The sequence below is a fragment of the Nomascus leucogenys genome, chromosome X (genome assembly GCF_006542625.1).
Source record: "Nomascus leucogenys isolate Asia chromosome X, Asia_NLE_v1, whole genome shotgun sequence".
In the NCBI taxonomy this organism is placed as follows: domain Eukaryota; kingdom Metazoa; phylum Chordata; class Mammalia; order Primates; family Hylobatidae; genus Nomascus; species Nomascus leucogenys.
In genome coordinates this window covers 96,458,658-96,480,200 of record NC_044406.1, presented here as the reverse complement: position 1 = coordinate 96,480,200, position 21,543 = coordinate 96,458,658, and the positions used below count along the sequence as shown (strand labels likewise).

The window sequence follows — 21,543 nt, the reverse complement described above, 5'->3', positions numbered from 1 at the left end:
CGCGTGCCACCGTGCCTGGCTGGAAGATTCTCTTAATAGGAACATAGGGTCACCAGTGGAGAAAGAAAAAAGGAAAGCAAAAAGTCAGTTCCATCAATCAGTCAGTCACCATTATCCAGGTACACATTAAACAATTAATGTGCATATACAGTATTATATTCAGCTCTGCAAGGAGTTACAAAGGAAAAACCCACTATTCCTTTAATTTAAAAAAGTGTTCCCACTAAAGGTGGAGAAACATTAAAGAAACATGAAAAAAAAAATGATCTGGCCAAACACAAGATTACCTACATGCATACAAAGGTATTCATTAAAGAGCCCAACATTCTGACATGTATTCAGACAGCTGGGAAAGGACAAAAAGTGTTACTGGAGTCACGTCAGGCTCCTGTGGAAAGGTTTCGTAGAGGAGAATCTTCAGGGGAGTATTTACAGAGGGGGAGGAAACTAAAAACAAGTCCCACAAAGACTGAGAAGAAGGTGGCACATCTGTGGCAAAGGAATAAAAATTCTGTGAGCTTGTGGATCAGCCACTGAGTAGGGGCCAGCAACATACTGTTATTTAAAAGCAAGCTGAGTTGTATTAACAGGTGCAAGGCATGAAAAGACTGGGAAAAAAATATTTCCTCTCTGCTTGGTGTGGGCTGGACCTCTGATAAGAGTTACAGTGTCCAGTTTTATATGCCATGCATCAGAAAGGTATCCAGACACAAGCAAGGATCCAGAGAAAAGTAACAAAAATGATTAGAGGAATGCCTTCTAGAAGCTATCAAGAGAGGTATAAGGAGTTGAGCTTTGTCCGTTTCTGAAGTTAAAACTATATTGGTTATCTGCCATCTTTGACCAGTTTTGCCCAGCTTCTCTCTTTAAGGGACCACATAATTATTCAGAGAATTCAAATGCTTCATTTCCATGTGGCCCGTTTCACAGAGAAGACTGAGATAGGAAAAGGTTAAATAGTTTGCTGAGGTTCCTGTAGCAAGCCATGAGCAAAACTAGCATCATAATTTTAAATCCTGGGGTTGTCTGTGAGTTAATTCACTGATCCACAGCATCTCTCTTTATATGGATGCCCCCAATGACTGTAACAATGAAAGATGGAAAAATTCTCTGCAAATTTCCTTGGGGGGAGAAATAAACTAAAAAGGAATGTCATGCCTCACTAGTGAGGCCCATATAAACATCATCCCCTTGTATCCCCCTGGACTGATGACACAGGACGCAGTCCATCTGATAAGCTGTCAGCAGATGGCTGAATCCCTTATTGTACCCATTACCCACCAACGTCAATTCCAAGCAGGAATGATAATCAGTGCTCCAGACAACAGATGGAGAATGAGGAGGTGTGTCTGGTCTGAAGTCAAGGGGGAAAACAGAAAGCCAAGTTTCTCAAATCCATCAGGTTTTCTCTAAAACAAATTCATCACATGACAACTGGAATGCAACAGTGTGTATTCAGCGAGTTGCAAAGGGTTTCACAAAAAGCTCAGGACTTTCTGAGTGTGTGTCATTCTACACTTTTAGCAAGGAGAGAGGAAGTAAGAAAATCAAACAGTGAACCAAAAGTGGGTAAGCCATATTTGGTTGAAGTTAGATTTCTAATATATTGTAAAGAAGACAAAAAATCAAATAGCTACAGCAACTCTAAAAAAGGATGGGATTCAGTGTTACTCACTAAAAACCAACAGCTTGGGACTAAGGGGTCAACAGCACCAATTATTCTTTGTCAAATGTCCAGCCTGGATACAGCCTGCCTTATGCGCATAGACATGGAGGGTTAAACTGCATATGCTGCACCCCACTAAGTTCTGTGCCTAATCAGGAGATGTTGGCACAGACACATACAGAACCAACAGGAATTGGACAGTTAAACAAGACATCCCAAATAGGATCTTTTTCTTAAGTTTCTAAGACAAAGACAATATAACTGGACTCAAGGAGGGTAAAGGGCCACTAAATTAAGACCACCAGTCTTTACAACAACCAGTCAAACTATCTAGCATTTTAACCCTTCTGCTGAGAAACTGTAGATTTTTAAGACTTAAATAGCTATGAGAATCTCTTCCTGCTAAGCCCAGATTCCCACTGTGGCATCTCAGTTCTAAAGCCACCTGTGCCACTAACTTACTGGGTGATTTTTGGTAAACAGTACAGTCACTCCATAAATTCACTCCCTGTCACCCATACCTGCCAAAATCATAAGCAAAAAGGGACTAGCCATGCTTGAAGAAATACTTATTGGTATAATTGATAGACACCACTGATATTTAGCAAGGGGTTTAGCAACCATGTGGTAACCTTGGTGCTTGCTAATCTTGAGAACCCTCAAATATCTCTGGCTGGAGGCTTAGCTGTGAGATAGTGCTAGGTCAACCATACATGCCTGTATCAGTCTACAGTCCCAGGACACGTTTGAGAAATCAGACAAGGCCAAAAAGAAATCTGACAGGACGAATATTAATCAATAACAGAACCTGGACACAAGTACTGCCCTTCCTTATGCTACTAAAGTTGGCAGTCACCCAAAGGCAGCATGGCTATGATGAGAGCCTGTGTAACACGGCCTTGGGAATGAATATTTTGCAGACTGAAAAATGAGAGATGGGGAGACTAACCAATTTCCCTCCAACTTATCTATTTCCTGGCCTAAAGCAATACCTCCCTTGTTACAAACTTACACTGACTCTCTGAGGAAGAAGGCCTTTTTATAAAGCCAAAACTGAGTCATCCTGTTGAGAGACACTTATCAGACATGTCTCTGCTAAGCTATCCCTTTCACTTCAGCTAATATCTCTCTTTCCTTGTTAGGACTTCTAAATTCCACAGAATTTGCCACTACAACATAGCCTAATTCAGCTAGTTCACTTGCCAAACATTTCTTTGTACATAGTATCTCCTCTTTGGAATATACACTGTTGCAGGAAACATTTTAACATCCCTTTTTCCAGGCCTAAGCTAAAAGTAACAATGTATATGAAAGTACCTTATAAACAGTAAGTGCTAGATAAGTGCAAGGTATTATGGTATTCTGGGTATACATACTATCATTGGTCATTGCTGCAACCAAGTCAGAAAATTATTTCCAACCATCTGCTGTGAATTTTTTTTTTTAAGGACTCATCAACTTTTAAAAATCCATACATTCCTGCTTCCCAGGAAAAGCCATATGGAGGGTATAGAAAGTTGGATTAATCAGAGGCTAGGTCTCCTGGTACGCCAGGGGTTACTATTTAAATGATACAAAGCAGTGATTTAGGGGAAAAGGGCAAAGAAGCATAATTCTGATGGGGCTCAAGAACTCCTCGGCATGGCTCTGTTCCATGCCCCCATCCTAAGGCTTCAGAGACCTAAAGTGCCATCATCCTCTGCATGTGTTCCCAAGCATGGCCCAGTTGAGTTTACTTTACTGGGGAGACACAGGGAGAAAACAATGAATGGGGACTGGCCACCTGACTTCCACAGAGAAGAAACTAGCTTCCTTTTTTTCCACATAGGAGGTCAAAAGCATTTCAGAATAGCTCTCTTTTGCATACCCATCTACGACTTATGGAGATAAGAATCACATAGACTGTCAAGAGCTAAGAGGGCAACTCTGTCTCATTTCACAGGTAGGCAAACTGAGGCCCAGGAAGAGTACTTTCTCCAAAGTCACACAGTGAATTAATGCCAGCACTAGGTCTCCAGAGTCTTTTAAGAGCCTCTAAAAATTTTGCTTCTAAAAACCACGGTGTTGCCAGTCTTGACGTCATCACATCAGCCGCAGCTCCAGTCGGGCTGAATTTAGTCCTTTGTCGACCTTCTAGATATGTGATTGCCAGAGGCCTCAAGACCACTTTGTAGAAGATGCACCCTTTGACCCTCACCACCTGCCATCCTAAAAAAGCACTCCTGTCCCAACAGCCTCACACAGCATCGGCTAAGATGCGTTGTTTCCTATCATTAACAAAAAGCCTATTCATAAAAAAAGAAAGAAAGAAGACTGGCTAAAATTTACACGTAAGGTCTAGCTGGGACAGCCCTGGACTTCCTGTGAATGGCATCACTTCCCAAGAAGCCCTCTCTTAAAAAATGCTGCCCACTCCAGCCCCGATGCTTACAGCCACCCAATCAAAAACAGCCACTTTATTCCAAAGTTATCCATACCTTCTTACCATATCTGCAAGAAAGGAAGGGGCTGGGGTCATTCACCACATCCAGAAGCCTGCAATCAAATGAGTTCCTAGGAACACAGTGCAAGCAAGTATCCAAGCCATGGGTAGACAGTGTGGTGCTCATCTGCCTGAGTCTTCCCACAGGACTGCCCCACCACCCACTGCCACCCTCACTTTGGGGTTGACAGCTTGCAACCTCAAGGTGGATGAGTTTGCTTTCCAATCCAGGCACTAATTCATCTTTTGGCTGCAAGCAAATGACCTGCCATTCCTAAACCCCTCCAGGCCTGTAAAATGGAGATAATAATCTCAATCTCCTGCCCCAAGCTAGGCTGCCACAAGTCTCCAAAGAATAACCTTCCACAAACATAAAGGCAGTAAAGATGCTAATGACAGGTTTCAAAACTGCCCCTGAATAAAACACACTGGGTTTTCCATAGCCTGAAATCTAAAAAAGACTGATTGCTCTCCCAGTCTCCTCTTCCTCCTCCTCCATGATTTTATAGCTTTAGAACATCTCTCCACACAGGCTGAGTACAGACAGTCTCACTCTTGGTCCTCACCCAGATTATTTTTATGTATCTGGCAACTTGCCTTTTCAATCCCATTTGTTTTCCTTAGCACCGCTAATGGGTGGAAGTCGAGGAGGTAAAGAAATCAGCTTCCTAAGCACCCTTGGACTATAACCACAGGAGACAGAATGACAGTGATAGGATGGAGAGGTTTGCAAAAAAAGAAATGCCCTCTTACCATAGTGATCACAAGCCCAAAGTTCACATGTCAGCCTGGGGACCTGCTTCAGAACTCACTTAGTAGGAGCTTGGTGCTGCTCCAATGCCTCAAAACGCAAAGGAAGACCTCACTCTAAGAGCATACACTCCCAAATGAAAGTCATTAAGAGAAACCTGTAAAAGTATTTCCCCAAAGTACCACAGTGTAGATGAGAAAGTTTATGCGACCACCTCCAGGAAAGAGTGTCACCAGGCCCCTGGGAAATTAACTACCACAGAAGGCAAGGGAGCTGGGTCATGGTCCACTGATGTGATTCAGAAAGGGCACCTGGCTGGGGCTGGACTTCCTGCTTGTGAAAGGCCAGGGCAGGGCAGGGCTGGGCTGGGCTGGAGGGGAGGGGCAGCCAGGGTGAGTGCCAGTCGTTCCTAGGGTTCAGGCACAAGGTTCCTCACCTCCACTGTGGGGCTGACGCATTGTGCAAAGGTGAAAGAAAGCCAAACCTGAAATCGGCACAAAGTCAGCCACTCGTTGGAAAATCATTTTTAAGGGTCCCACTGCCCGCCGGGATGAGGTGCTGTACACTATGGAGTGTCCTGAGCACATAAATGACTCTTATCACTTAGGCTGCCCAGGAAAAAGTCAACAGACTCACATGCATCATGGTGACCAGGTGACAGGGGTTGAGCAGGTAGATGACGGTCTTGGTGGCGAACTTAAAGCCCACCTCCACCCCGAAGGTCAGGCACAGGGCTACTAAGAGCAGATTCTTGCTCAGGCTCTCCTTGCCTTCCTCTGGCCGCTGGGTCACCTGCTCTGGCTGGCTGCCAGGGCTACCCCTACCGTCCTCCTTCGTCTGCCTCAGGATGTGCCGCAGGGCCACCAGGATCTCCAACAGAGCCAGGGTCAGGACCACCACACTTTCCAGCAGCCGCTGCTGCCAAGAGAGGAAGGCAGCACAGTCGGGGCCCCCATTGCCTGCAAAACTGGGGTCCACGCCCCCATAGAGCCAGTCCAGGAGACTCTGGTAGCTATACCGGGACATGATGCAAAGTGGTTCCCCTTGACCACAGTACAGGAAGCAAGAGTGAGATGGAACACAAGCCCAGAGGGTTGCCCGGGTGGTGGACCATGTAAGGCGGGCACACCCCCACAACCCCCCTCCAGACACCAGGGCACCGAGAGTAGGGGAGGGGAAGCTACACGCAAGGCCCGGGGTAAAGTGCTGGCTCTAACTTGTCCCCACGGCTGTCTGGGGGAGCCCCCCGCGCTTCTCCAGTGGCCACCAACGAGGCAGGGTTGAAAGGAGCCGTTGGCCAATCTAAAAGGAAGGAGAGGAAAAAAAAAAAAAAGGTCTCAAAGAGGCAATTGCACCGGGAATTAGGAAGCGGGAGGGGTAACTAGCGAGGGAAGAAAAGGGGAACGGGGCAGTGGCGAAGCAAGCAGGGGTCAGGGGAAGCCAGAGGCCGAGAGGGTCAGGGCGGGAGCCAAGGAGACCCGGCAGTGCTGCGGCAGCGAACCGGGAGCCAAAAGGGGTCAGAGCTAGGGGACACGCAGAGGCCAGGAGAGGAGCTAGCGGGGCCGGGCAGGCGGGGAGGGCGACGGGGATGGCAGGGACGCCGGACTCCTCGTCTCACGCACTCGCCACAGAGGGATCTCTTACTCCTGCAACCGCGTGGCCGTCTCTGCCCCCAGCTAGCAACTTCGCCGCCGACGGGCCCCTCCAGCCAATTTAGAGCCGTCCTGGTCCAGCCTCCCGCCCCCGGGTACACCCCCGAACCCCCAGCTCCACCCTCCGGCCCCAGACGCCCGCCCTCCGGGCAGCACCACCCCCAGCCCGCGGCCCGCCCGGGACCTGCCCCCCTCGCGCAGGCAGCGGAGGGAGGAAGCCGGAGGGAGGGCGGGAGGCCGGGCCAGCCGGGGGCTGGACTAAAGACGGCCCCATCCCTCCTCCCCGGCGCCGCAACCTCCCGCGCCTCCCGCCCGGCCCCGGGGACCGGCCGCCGCGCCCCTCGGGGCTTCACTCACCGGCAGCTCGGCCCGCGGCCCCGGATCGGGCTACTGCTCCGCTCCCGCGCTCTCCGCGCCGGGCGCTCGGTTCCCCTGGCGGCCGCCGCCGCGGCGCACGGCTCCTCCTCCCCGTCTTCCTCCCCCTGCAGCAGCCGCGCTCGCTTCCTCCTCCTTCCCCTCCCTCTCTCCTCCCCCTCGCCGCTGCCACCGCCACTGCCTCCCTCCTCCCCCCCAGTTCAGCTCTCGCCCCACCACACGCCCTCGGGCCACGACTACTCCTCCTCGCCTCCTTCCCTTTTCTGCCTCTGGCACTCCCCTCACCCGTCCACCATTCACACCTCCCACCCTCCGCGGCTTCGGCTCTCCCTCCTCCTCCCTCCTCCGGCTCAGGCTCCGCCTCCTTCCGCCTCCTCCCTGGCCTGCCTAGTCTTCTGCACTCGGAGCCTGCACGCGTGCACAGCCACCCTCCTTCACAACCGTGTACAGAATTCGCCCCCTCGGTGAAGCCCTGTTGACTGGCTCCGCCTCCCGCGACCTGGTTCTCCAGGGCACTTCTTTCTATACTGGACACATAGTAGGCACTTAGCTGGCCCGCACTAACTTCTTGTGCAGCGAATAAGCCTTTCTAGTAATGAGCAGCTTGGCTTTGGGGTGTGTGCTGGGTATGGCCGGCTCCTCTTCGCGATTCCTCCTTTCTGCCACCACTCATGCAAGACCAGAAAGGCATCTTCTCTCCCCTTTCTAGCCACAGCCCCACTCCACATTTCAGTGCCTAGGACAGGGGCTTCATTTCCCTGCTCCTCCCCCTCCTGCTCTGATCCAGTATTTTCTCTCTACCTCTTGCCACACAGACCACCCCTGCCACACCCTCTCCCTCGCCCACTTCTCCCCTTTCTCCTGACAGGCCTTCAATGGTAGGCCAGTGGGAGGAAGGGAGGCTTCCCGTGACCTCTTTCCCTCCCCCTCTTCCCCCCTTCCCCCTCCCGAGAGCAGTTGCTAACTAACCTATGCGTGGAAAAGCCAGCCAGGACTATATGACTGTGGAGGAGCAGCTCTAAGCCCAAAACCTGGATAAGGACAACTGATGGAAATAAAATCCCCTCTTCCTACCTGCTGCTTTTTACCGATCGGCTGTTTGCTTTTCTTGAGACAAGGGACAGTAAAAGGACCTTCTCAGGACCTTCCTCATGTTGATTTAATATTTATTGAAGACTCACGATGAGTTAGAAGAATATCCAGAAAAACACAGTTAGGCACCTTGCCTAGGAAACACTTTTGGATGTTGGCTGCAAGCCAGGCTCAAAACATAAAATGCAATCTACTGTATTATCAGGCCATCGCCCTCCCGTTTTTTCCAAGTCTGGTTTTCCGAACAAGTCCAGCCAGGTAGCCTTGTCTGACTTCAAGTTTTGTACAACATCTACCATAGGCCTGATGTTCTCCAAGTGTCAGAAGCGTTAGAACCAGAGCGACTCCATCTTGAATAGGGGCTGGATAAAATGAGGCTGAGACCTACTGAGCTGCGTTCCCAAAAAGTTCGGCATTCCAAGTCACGGGATGCAATAGGAGGTCGGCACAAAATTATAGGTCACAAAGACCTTGCTGATAAAACAGGATGCAGTAAAGAAGCCAGTCAAACCCAAAAGGTGATGAAAGTTACCTCTGGTCGTCCCCACTGCTCATTATATGCAAATTATAACGCATTAGCATGCTAAAAGTCACTCCCACCAGCGTCCAGAAGTTACCCTATATGGTCTGAAAGGGTGAGGAACCCTCGGTTCCGAGAATTGCCCACCCCTTTCCCGGAAAACTCATGAATAATCCACCCCTTGTTTAGCATATAATCAAGAAATAACCATAAGAATTATCAGTTGAGCAGCCCAAGCTGCTACTCTGCCTATGGAGTAGCCATTCGTTATTCCTTTACTTTCTTAATAGACTTGCTTTGACTTCACTCCGAATTCTTTCTTGCCCCGAATTCTTGCTCGAGGTTCAAGAACACTCTCTTGGCCGGGCGCGGTGGCTCACGCTTGTAATCCCAGCACTTTGGGAGGCCGAGGCGGGCGGATCACGAGGTCAGGAGATCGAGACCACGGTGAAACCCAGTCTCTACTAAAAATACAAAAAATTAGCCGGGCGTGGTGGCGGGCGCCTGTAGTCCCAGCTACTCGGAGAGGCTGAGGCAGGAGAATGGCGTGAACCCGGGAGGCGGAGCTTGCAGTGAGCCGAGATTGCGCCACTGCACTCCAGCCTGGGCGACAGAGCGAGACTCCGTCTCCAAAAAAAAAAAAAAAAAAAAAAAAAGAACACTCTCTTGGGGTCTGCATCCAGACCCCTTTCCAGTAATACAAGTGCCAATTAATAAACAACAACAAACAAGGCTTGATTCAGAGGCTCACTAGTTCATTCTCCTTAAGTGTTTTGTTAAATCCTCAGCAACATAACCAAGGAGCATTAAGGACAAAGCTGTGGAGCACCTAGCAATGGAATACAGCATCCCAAGACCTCAAGTGGCTATCTTCAAAGAAGCAAGAATGAGGATATAGCACTTAGCCAATGGCTTCAGTAATCCCTCCAATTTCCATGCTGAGCTTCTGTTGAGAATTTGGCCTAGACTGTCCCGAGTTTGCAACAATGACTATGGTTAATAATGACTGTGGCCAGGCCAGTTTTCTAAATTGAGCCATAAATTCCTTTTTCACAGGCATGTTGAAGAAAAAAGCCAAACTCTGTAAAATATTTGAGGAGATTTATTCTGCACCACATGTGAGGACCATGACATGTGACACAGCCTCAGAAGGTCCTGAGATCCTGTGCCCGAGGTGGTCGGGTTGCAGCTTGGTTTTATACATTTTAGAGAGACAGGAGTTACAGGCAAAGCTATAAATCAATACATGTAAGGTATACATTGGTCTCAGCCTGGAAAGGCGGGACATCTCAGGTGGTTGGGGGAAGCTCACAGTCATAGGTGGATTCAAAGACTTTCTGACTAGCAATTGGTTGAAAAAGTTAAGCTTTATTTAAAGTAAATAGTTGAAGTCAGCAGAAAGAAATGCTTAAGATAAGGGGTATTGTGGAAGCCAAGATTCTTGCTATGTTCATCTATGTAGATGAAGCCTACAGGTAGCAACCTTCAGAGAGAATAGATTTAAAATCTCTTATTGGACCTTAAAACGTGTCCGACTCTTAGTTAAATCTCTCCTGGATCATGAAAGGACCTGGAAAGGGAAGGAGATTCTCTATAGAATATAGATTTTCTCCACAAGAGATAGCTTTACAAGGCCATTTCAAAATATGTCAAAGAAATGTATTTTGGGGTACAATACTTTGATTTCCTTCAGGGCCTGCTTTCTGTCATGTGGTGCTATACCAGGGTCAGGTTAGAATTTGGTATTATATTTTCACGAAGAATCTGTTTTGTCAGTCTTATGATCTCTATTTAATGTGAATGCTGATCAATTGTGCATAAACTCCAAAGACAGAGGGTATAATGAAGAATGTCCTCGAGGTTTTTTGAACATGAGAAATTCTGTGATGGTTTCTGTCAAGGTTTCTAATGATTTTTTATTGTGGTAAAATATAAAATTTGTCGTTTTAACTATTTTTTTCTTTTCTTTTTTCTTTTTTTTGAAATGGAGTCTCGCTCTATTGCTCAGGCCGAAGTGCAGTGGTGCCATCTTGGCTCACTGCAACCTCTGCCTCCTGGGTTCAAGCAATTCTCCTGCCTCAGCCTCCCAAGTAGCTGGGATTACAGGCATGCACCATGCCCAGCTAGTTTTTGAATTTTCGGTAGAAACAGTGTTTCACCATGTTGGCCAGTCTGGTCTCAAACTCCTAGCCTGAAGTGATCCACCCACCTCGTCCTCCCAAAGTGCTGGGATTACAAGCATGAACCACCGCGCCTAATTTTTTTAACGATTTTTAATTGTACAGTTTAATGACTTTAATCACATTCACAATGTGCAACCATCACTACTCTATTTCTGAAAGTTTTCATCACCCCAAATAGAATTCCTATACCCATTAAGCAAAAAAAAAAAAAAAAAAAAAAAAAATCCAACCTCCATGAGACAGAGTCTCACTCTATCCCCTAGACAGGAGTGCAGTGGTGCAATCTCGGCTCACTGCAACCTCCGCCTCCGAGGTTCAAGTGATTCTTCTGCCTCAGCCTCCCGAGTAGGTGGGACTACTGGCATGTGCCACCATGCCTTGCTAATTTTTGTATTTTTAGTAGAGACTGGGTTTCACCATTTTGGCCAGGCTGGTCTTGAACTCCTGACCTCAGGTAATCTGCCTGCCTCAGCCTCCCAAACTGCTGGGATTACAGGCATGAGCCACCGCATCTGGCCAGCCTGAGCTAGTTTTTCAAGTTTTCTTTCCAGATCCTCTTAGCCAAGGTAGGAGGTGTGTGTTGGGGGGTGTGTCTGTTCAGTCATTTAGGGGGCTTAAAATTTTATTCTGGGTTTACAAGTAGAATAACAAAGTGTTTTTAGGATATGGATTCGAATCTAACCCCATTTATATTATTTACTTGCTGTGTCACCTTGGACAATTTACTCAACCTCCCTGTGCCTCAATTGCCTCATCTATTAATTGAAAGATACTATTATCAAATTGATGAGGTCATGCACAGTCAAATGAGCTGAATGTTGGGGACCATAAGGTAGTGTCTGGTGCATACAGAGTGTTCACTAAGTGCTCCCTATTATTACCCATCCCTGCATTTGCATGTGTACACACACCCAAGCACGTGCACGCAAACACAACCTCAAATTCAGTGCCCTCCCCCACATCTGCATAAACAATCCTACCATCCTGCAAAGCCCACGTAAAATTTCACTCCCCCCAATCCCCCTCCCTCAGCTCCCGGAGCTCTCTCCCTCCTCTGAACTTGTACAGCATTTATTGCCTGCACTACTCATTTTATTCTGAATCACATACTGCCTTCCATTGTTCTCTCGCTGTGACTCTTGTCTCCCACACCAGGCTCTTTGAGAGCTGGGAATGGATCTTAATCTTTTCTAAACTCCACCCACAGCACCTAGCAGAGTGGCAAACACCTAGTAGGCACTAAATAAGCACTAGGAGATTGTTGTCCCCATAAGTAAAAGGCAGGTAATAATTGAGCTGAAATGGTATGTTGAATTTAGAACTGCAAAAGCTGCAGGCAAAAGTCCTGATCATATCTTTGCTGGGACACAGGGCAGAGCTTTCTTGTCTCCAACCAGTAACAAGAGCAAATCAACTTTGCTTTTTAAGTAGACCCTTGAACCACAACAGTGAAAACGGAACCCAGAATCCAGGCTTGGTTCAGTGAAACCTGGGGGAAAATCATGTCTCTGTGCTTCTGTGTACTCAGAAGCAAAATGAGAGGGTTGGACTAGAATGGTCTCTAAAATATCTGCTGGCATTAATCTTCTATGATTCTACGAACTTAACCTTTCCACCTTTTTATCCCAGTCTGGTTTGAATCTTAAAGCAGAAAGATAATCTACCTACCTGACTTGGAGATATGAGCCTGGGAAGACAGTGCTCTACATTCTTTTGGCCAAAGTGCCTCCCATCTATGAACACAACTGACCTACTGTGGAGTGCAAAGTGTCAGAAATTATTACCTCTGTTGTACCACAGACAAACTGAGGTTCAGAAAAGTGAAGTGACTTGCCTAAGGTCACACAAGTTAGTGGCAGAGTGAGGACTAGAACTTGAGGTTCTAACTCCCGGTCCAGTGATCTTTCAACAGTAGGAGCCAGAGCAAGCTCGTTCTCTTTGACTTCATCATCTTACCTTTTCTCCTCCTGCACTTTATTCTTTGAATCAACTCCTACCACTCTGTCCACAATGGAACCTGAGAGTCGAATGCATACATGATCTTTCACAAGCAAAAAACAATGCACACTCCCAACATTATATGAAGTGTTAGCAGTAAAAATAAACTGCATATGTACAGAGGATGAAGAGAGAAGTCTTTGTCTTAATTTGACTGTCTGCTTACTGCTTCTGCCACCATGCAAAACATTCAACACTAGCATTCATTCCGTAAGTATTTTCTGAGTCTCTACTATGTTCACAGGAATGCTCTATTGCCTGTGAGCAATGTCTGCTCTCAAGGAGCTTAAAATTCAGCTAGGGAGATACTCACAAACAAGGGAGGTTAGAAAACAATAAATAAGGGAAGTATAAACACAAGCCAAGCAAATATGAGCTGCTACCACAAGAACAAGTCTTGTATGTGTCAAGCGAGTTTTACCAACAAGGAGAGTGAGAAGAATTCAGGCATAGTTCAACACCAAGTAAAGCCATCTATGGGGAGAAAGGTCAGCATGGCAGATACCCTAGAGATGCTGACAGGAAGGGAAAAGGAGGAAGCCTCCTGGAATACTAGCAATGCTCTGTGTCTTGATCTGGGTGACGTTACACGGATGTATAAATATGTAAACCTACATAGAGTGCATACTTTAGAGTTTTACATTTTACTGTATGTCAGTAATGCGTCAATTAAAAAAAACAGTTCAGAAAAGAGGGAAAACACCAGGAGCAGGAATTGCCAGGAACATGTTCATAGAGGAAGAGGCAACGTTTGATTGGGGATGTAATAAATCTAACCTACTGGATGTTAGCTCTGGCTCCAGCACTTTAGAACTGGGGTCTCCAACCCCTGGACTACAGACCCATACCAGTCTGTGGCCTGTTAGGAACTGGGCAGCACAGCAGGAGATGAGTGGTGGGCAAGCAAGCGAAACTTCTTCTGTATTTACAGCAGCTCCCCATCACTCGCATTACTGCCTGAGATCTGCCTCCTGTCAGATCAGTGGCAGCATTAGATTCTCATAGGACCACGAACCCTACTGTGAACTGCACATGTGAGGGATCTGGGTTGTGCACTCCTTATGAGAATCTAATGCCTGATGATCTGTCACTGTCTCCCATCACCCCCAGATGGGACCATCTAGTTGCAGGAAAACAAGCTCAGGGCTCCCACTGATTCTATATCATGGTGAGTTGTATAAACTGTTTCATTATCTATTACAGTGTAATAATAATAGAAATAAAGTGCACAATAAATGTAACCCTCTTGAAAGATACTGAAACCACACACCCTCACCCTGCTCCCCCACATTCGGTCCTTGGAAAAATTGTCTTCCACAAAACCAGTCCCTGGTGCCAGAAAGGTTGGGGACTGCTGTTTTAGAGTCATTTGGCCAGTTTTTTAAAAATACTGATTTTGGGGGCCCCACTCCAGACCAATACAATCAGAAGCTTTGGGAGTAGAGCCTTAGTAAGAATTTTTTTTTTTTTTTTTGAGACAGAGTCTCGCTCTGTCACCCAGGCTGGAGTGCAGTGGCACGATCTTGGCTCACTGCAACCTCCACCTCCTGGGTTCAAGCGATTCTCCTGCCTCAGCCTCCTGAGTAGCTGGGATTACAGGCACCCACCACTACACCCAGCTGATTTTTGTATTTTCTAGTAGAGATGGGGTTTCACCATGTTAGGTTGGTCTTGAACTCCTGACCTCAGGTGATCCGCCCACCTCAGCCTCCCAAAGTGTTGGGATTACAGGCATGAGCCACCGCGCCCAGCCAGTATGGATTTTTTTTTTAAACTAAGATTGGGAACTACCATGGGTCTAGTCAATAAAGCAAGAAAATCTAAGTAAGAGTGAGCAAACACCATTAAATTGTATCTCATTTAAGCCTTATGACAAACAGCCTGGAACAATAGGCACTATTGTTTTAATCCCCATTTTATGGATGTGAAAATGTATGCTTAAGTCACACTGCTTGTATGTGCCAAAGCTGGGATTTTATCCCAGATCTGCTAGCTCCAAAGCCAGTAACCCGAACCCATACACAATACTGTTCTTGATAGATGAGCTGACTGTCCATTAAGACATCACTGCTTTCAATTTCTTTCTTCCTTTCTTTTTCATTTATTTACTTATTTATTTATTTATCAGACAGGGTCTGGGTCTGTCTCCCAGGCTGGAGTGCAGTGGTGTGGTGCAATCTCAGCTCACTGCAACCCCACCTTCCTGGCTCAAGCCATCCTCCCAAGTAGCTGGGACTACAGGCTTGTGCCACCACGCCCAGCTAATTTTTGTATTTTCTTTTTTAATAGAGATGGGGTTTCACCATGTTGCCCAGGCTGATCTTGAACTCCTGAGCTCAAGCCACCCACTTGCCTTGGCCTCCCACAGTGCTGGGATTACAGGTGTGAGCCACTGCGCTTGGCCTAATTTATTTCTCTTTTTTCTTGAGGTTTAATTTACATACACTAAGATGCATTATTAGTTGTAAGTGTACAGCTCCATGAGTTTGACAAATGTATACACCACTGTAATCACCACCCAGATCTTCATGCCCACCTCCCTGTCAATCCCTTCCCCCAGAGGTAACCATTGTTCTGATTTTTATCACCATAGATTCACTTTGTTTATTCTTGAATGCCATATAAGTGGAATTGTGCAGCATTTAATTCATTGTGTCTGGCTTATTTTGCTCAGCATTCTGTCTGTGAGGCTCATCAGATCACTTCTTATGTCAGGAAATGAATGCTAAGAATGTAGAAGATGCTAAACCAATCAGACTCAGGACAAAGCTCAGGTCTTTAATTGCAGAGCTGGGAACCGCTGTTGCCAAGAAGCCCTTCTCCACCCCTGGCACCATAACTCCAGTGGCGATCCCACAGCTGATATTAACAATGGGGTCCCCATAGCGTATGTGTACAGAATTGTTCAAGACACTTGGAATACATCAACCTCACACAATCTGGGAAGCAACAGAACCCAGCTTCCTGGAATAAGAGGAAAGTGTGTGCTGCAGTAAGTTCAGCCTCTAGACTCCAGGAGCATGGGAAGCATTCTGATCCTCCCAGTTTCAGAATGATCCCAAAAAGCATGATTAATACTTGGCAGGTGAGGGGTGTGAGTGGCAGGGAGGGCACTCCTGGTGCAACCCTACTTTGTGAAAGTTCAGTAAAGTCCTCATACTCCCCTGTACTCCCCATCAGAACTGAGCCCAGAATGCCATGGCTGACCTCAAAACAGCACAAACTGGACACAGCTGCTCTCCTTTTCCTTGCTATTTTATTTTTTAATTTAATTTAATTTTTTATTTTATTTATTTATTTTTTTTCTGAGATGGAGTCTCACACTGTCGCCCAGGCTGCAGTGCAGTGGCGTGATCCTAGCTCATTGCAACCTCTGCCTCCTGGGTTCAAGCGATTCTCCTGCCCCAGCCTACCGAGTAGCTGGGATTACAGGAGCCTGCCACCAGCCCTGGCTAATTTTTGTATTTTTAGTAGAGATGAGGTTTCACCATGTTGGCCAGGATAGTCTCGATCTCCTGACCTGGTGATCTGCCCACCTCGGCCTCCCAAAGTACTGGGATTACAGGCATGAGCCACTGCGCCCAGCCTGCCAGCAATTTTATTTTTAAGGGCAATTTGAAATTTCTGAATTTTTCTAAGTCCATTGCTACATGCTAGCTTTTCTCCCCATAATAGAAACCATACAACCGTTTTAGATGAGTCTAGTCATATAGATGCAGCTTTACTGTCTCTCTCCATTCAGAGTCTCCAGCATGAGGCAACAATAACTTGAGCTCCCCCACTGTGCAGAATTCTTTAATCAGAGCTTTGATGGGTAGAGAATCACCGTCCCTGCCTTTTATTTCTTGGTTTAATTATATTTCCTTTCTATAACTCTGTCCTTTAACCTTTGAACTTTATTTGTAAGTCTCCCATAGTCTCTAGATATCAAGCTAACTTTTCCATATGGTTCCCTAGTATCTGGTGGATTATTTTTGTTTGACAGTTTGCTTCATTGTTTGGATGTCCAACTTCTAACCTACTTGATCCCTCCTGTCGGCAATTTTCACTTGCTCCCCACTGTATCACTTGATAAGAGACCTGACCTAATGGTTGAAAAAAACACTATGCTAGGAGAAACAAACTAAGCTCTAACCTTGGGTCCTTGACTTGCTGTCTAACCCACTTCCTGCTTCATTTTCCTCATATTTGGCAGAAAAATACACATCCCAAACTCTCCTTGCTTCACAAGGATATCCGCAGGACAAATAATATTGTACACATGAGTGCTCTTTGAAATATTGCTGATATATCAACTCAAAAGGTGATTGCTATCATTAAATCTTAATAAGACAGTAATGAGAAAAGCATGCTTTCACAGGGAAGCCATATATATATATATATATACACACACACACACATATGTGTATATATGTACATATATGTACAATCAAGTACATAGTAAGAAAAAAACTTCAGTGACAGCACAAAAAAAGTCTTTGGTTTGAGGTAAACTAACTTTAAACAGATATTGACATTATTAAACATTCACTTATAATCTAGAAAGCCCAAGCCAAGTTGAAACAAAGTTCAAGACTAACAAATTACTCCTCAGGCTTCCAAATTTAAACCTTCCCTTAATTCTATTAATTGGCTGTCATCGGATAAATGTTTTCTTGACTTGTAATCCTAAATTGCCACTTACCTTATCATAAAAAACTCAACTTGGCATTATTTGGCTATTTAAATCATGAAGGAGTCAGGCTGTTGTCTTTATTCCAGGGGTTCCAAGAAAGGTCTGTGGTTAAATGTCATGGTCTCGGGCAGAGCCAAAAACTTGCTGTGGCATACTGGGCAAGCCAGAGAACTCTTCAGGACTCAGGTTGCTGGCCTTGCCCTTGACACAGCCTGGAAAAACTTGGCTGGGTGGCAGTATCATGTAGTTGAAAGTACATGAGGGAAGTGGTGACCAGGACACCTGGGTTGGATCCGACTAGCTTGAGCAAGTCACTCTTTGGGCCTCAGTTTTGTCTTTTAGAATATAAAAGGATTTCAGTCACTCACCTCTAAGTCCCCTTCCAGCTTTATTATATGTTTTCTTTGTTTATATTCTCTTTAATAAGAAGAGACAGGGTCTCACCATATTGACCAGGCTGGTCTCAAACTCCTAGCCTCACGCAATCCTCCTGCCTGGCCTCCCAAAGTGCTGGGACTACAAGTGTGAGCTACCGTGCCTTGCCCTTTCTAGCTTTAAATATTCCTTTCAACTGGGAATGTTGATGTGAAAAACTGGCCTTAAAAATTCAGGCTGCGCTTTAGAATCTTGGATTCCTTGCTCATTTTTCCTGCTTTCTGTCTAGGCTATGGTACAGTAATGAAGGAATTGCTCCACTGAATCGAGACATAAACCTCTTCATTCCAGGCTAAGCTAGTCACAGGTGCATGGAAGATAGAAGACCCAGCATCTTCCTGAGGAAGACTCATTTCCAGTGGCTGCATTTCTTCACATTCCTTTGTTGTTGTTGTTGTTGTTGTTGTTTTAATAAACATGTATTGAGTGCCACTGTGTGCTAGGTAATATGTACAAACAGGTATTTTATAGCTAAAATTTCACAGACAACATATATTTCAAGCATTAGGATGCATAAATGCAAATCCCTTGTTTTTGCAGAAGTTGGATGTTGCAAGAAATATTTTAAGTCCCTGAGGGTGAAATTTACATAAAGTAAATATCAAGTTTATTTCATGAATCAATATTTGAATAACAAAGTAAATGAACAGATTGGATCTGAAATCAGAAAGGTGCAGGTTCAAATCCTTGCCATTGATAAACTCTTGCAATCCGAAGCAAGTGACTTAACCTCTTGGAGCCTTTTTCCTCATATGTGATATGTTCTTTCATGTGTCCACCTTGGAGGGTGGTTGTGAAAATCAGTGAAGTACTTTGTGTGGAGACTAGCTAGTACCCTGTCCGGCAAGTAAGTCACTCAATAGTTGTTTGCTTTAGGGATATCCCCATTTTCAATTACAGATATTCATGTTTTAATACTAAGGCAGAAATCAAATCTACCCCAAGTGGGTTAAGTAGGCCAATTTTTTGTTGAATACCCTTTTACTTCTGTAGCCTCAGGTGCAACTGACATCCTGTCCTGCCACAACATAGCAGGAGTGTTATTAGAAACCACACACTTTCCTGCAGGGGAGGAAGAGGAAAAGAAAGAGAGAAACCCAAGCATCTGTTACATGTGTGATTGATTTTGAGATGCGGGCAAGCTGGCAGTTTGTAGTTGCTCTTTTCTTGAAGTGCAATGCTCTCAGGAATCAATATGCTGAAAGCAGTTTTGGAAAGCTAGCTGGGGAACCCCTGGAGAATTCTGAGAGCTATTGGCCACATCCATTCTAGATTTAGACAAGTTCCCTATCCTAACCTGGTACTATCTCTTCCATGTTACATGTGAAGATAAAGCTATCAACCTCATCGACAGGCCAAGAGTTTTGATCTTTGTTCCAGTGGTGCAGTCAGCTGGGGAAAGGAGATAAATTTCATCTGACTTGAGATGACTAAGGTGTATTGATAATCACATCCCCTCTTGGGGTGCATTAAAGGTTGTCCCTGGGTCAGGTGAATTTGCATCTCTTCTGAGAATTTTAAAAATAGAAATGAGGTCTTGCTATGTTGCCCAGGCTGGTCTCAGACTGCTAGGCTCAAGCGATACTCCCACCTCAGCCTCCCGAGTAGTTGGGACTACGGGCATGTGCCACCATTCTGAGAATTCTTGAGGGGAGCATGGCAGTAGCAATCAGCTTCCAAATTCACACTTAGATCTCAATCTGTACCCGTTATTAACAATGATAAGAATAGTAACGGGTATAATGTATTGAGTAGTTATGTGCTAAATTATCTTAACCATGGGGGGGAAACTGAGGCTTAGAGGGTAATTCAATTAAGGTGCCCCTAGTAATGAGTAGAAGAACAAATTTTCAACACAGATCTGTCTAAATGCAGCGCCTGACCAACTAAGCCCCATATGACTGTGACCCTTGCCCAGAATCTCATATGATCTGTGGCTTGTTCTTGCATGATAACCAACTAGGTCAGGAGGACCAATGTGTGGACAGGAGCACAGTCTCTACTGCTTGGAACTGGGGAGGAGAGAATCAAACAGGCCACAGGGGGTTTGAGCCCAGAACCTCAGTCTCATTGTCACAAGATTTGAATCATCTGAGCACTTGATTATACCTCATCCTACCATGAAAGATGGGTAGGCTTTTTACATACTGCTTTAAATCAGGAAATGATTTAGGTCTTTCAAGGACTCATTTGGCATAGCTGGCATCTGCCTTCAAAACACTTGGGAATTGAATATCTTCAAAGCGGTTCTCTCTTGGATGGGGTTCTCAGATATTGATGGATGTGTTTCTAAGGAAACAGAGGCAAAAAGAACAGAAGAATAAGAGACAGGAGGCCCTATTTTGCCCTCAGATTGGCCCTTAGGATGCTAATTACATATATACAACAGGGGTTCCAAAAATGAACATTTTATACTCAGATTCTTAGTTTATCTCCATGCATCCAAGCCACTTTCCAGAGCCTCCCCCAGTTTGTGCTATTCTTTGTGGCAGAGCCTTAACTTCAGGGCCACTTCCTGCTGCCTTCCTCCATCTCTTCTCTTCATCAACCCTCCATCTGTTCTTTCCTCCAGATTTCATCCCCAGATGCCCTCCTTCCCCTGTGAGGGATACACAGCATGGTGTGCCTGTGACCCACACAGCTCGTGATATGCTATCAGTCCACAGTACAATTATAGATTCCATTCCTGTCTATATTTGATATTTCCTTTACTCTGGCTTAGAAGTGTTTGCAGGAACTCTATGTAGACAAAGGTACAATTTGTCTTTAAGGCAGGTGAATAATGAGCTGCAGTGGCTACATGAGACTCAGAGAGAAGCTTTCTGTTTTCTCCTTTGGAATGGGTAATTTTTTATAATAGCGCTCGATTTTTTTATTCTAGTTTTTTCTTTTTTGTAGAGATGCAGTCTCATTTTGTTGCCCAGGCTAGATCTGTTTTGTTTGTTTGTTTTTTGAGACAAGGTCTCACTCTGTTACCTGGGCTGGAGTGCAGTGGTGCGATCATGGCTCATTGCAGCTTCAAACTTCTGGGCTCAAGCCATCCTCCTCCCTCAGCCTTCCAAGTAGCTGGTACTACAAGGGAGCACCACCACATCCATTCAGCTAATTTTTTTTCTTTTTTTGTCAAGACAGGGTCTCATTATGTTGTCCAGGCTGACCTCAAACTCCTGGGCTTAAGCAATCCTCCTGCCTCAGCTTCCCAAAGTGCTGAGATTACAAGTGCAAGCCACTGCACCTAGCCTAGATCTTTATATATAGGACTTAGTGTGGAGTTTCTAAGGGAAAGAGATCAGTGGATAACTGGGTGCGAAAAGTACAAGTCAAAAGAATTCTGACTCTGAGTGCAGAAATTCTGATTCTGAGTGTATGCCCTGACTAATATTCAATTGTTTTAAAGCAAAAGAAGCTGGCTGGGCATGGCGGCTCATGCCTGTAATCCTAGCACTTTGGGCAGCTGAAGCAGGAGGAGTGCTTGAGCCTAGGAGTTCGAGACCAGCCTGGGCAACGTGGTGAAACCTCACCTCTACAAAAAATACAAAAAATTAGCCAGCATGGTGGTGAGTGTCTGTAGTCCCAGCTACTTGGGAGGCTAAACTGGGTGGATCGCTTAAGGCCAGGTGGTCGAGGCTGCAGTGAGCCATGACCGCGCCCCTGCACTCCATCCTGGGTGACAGAGTGAGAGCCTGTCAAAAAAAAAAAAAAAAAAAAAGTAAA

At 45.7% G+C, this 21,543-nt stretch overlaps 1 protein-coding gene across 3 annotated transcripts in view; it reads right to left on the bottom strand.

Moving 5' to 3' along the window:
* TMEM164 (transmembrane protein 164) overlaps positions 1–7,050 on the bottom strand; it is a 176,053-nt gene extending 169,003 nt beyond the window's left edge. The window contains exons 1-2 of one of the 3 annotated variants that reach the window (XM_030807625.1): positions 6,909–7,050; positions 5,536–6,201 (exon numbers count right to left, since the gene is read on the bottom strand). In XM_030807625.1, coding sequence (XP_030663485.1) covers positions 5,536–5,925 — 390 coding nt within the window. In that variant the 5' untranslated portion in view covers positions 5,926–6,201; positions 6,909–7,050. Of the gene's footprint in view, positions 1–5,535; positions 6,202–6,521; positions 6,567–6,908 lie in introns of those variants that run through there. The other 2 variants (XM_003262191.3, XM_030807626.1) reach the window with 2 other exon arrangements.
* Positions 7,051–21,543: the final 14,493 nt, after the last annotated feature.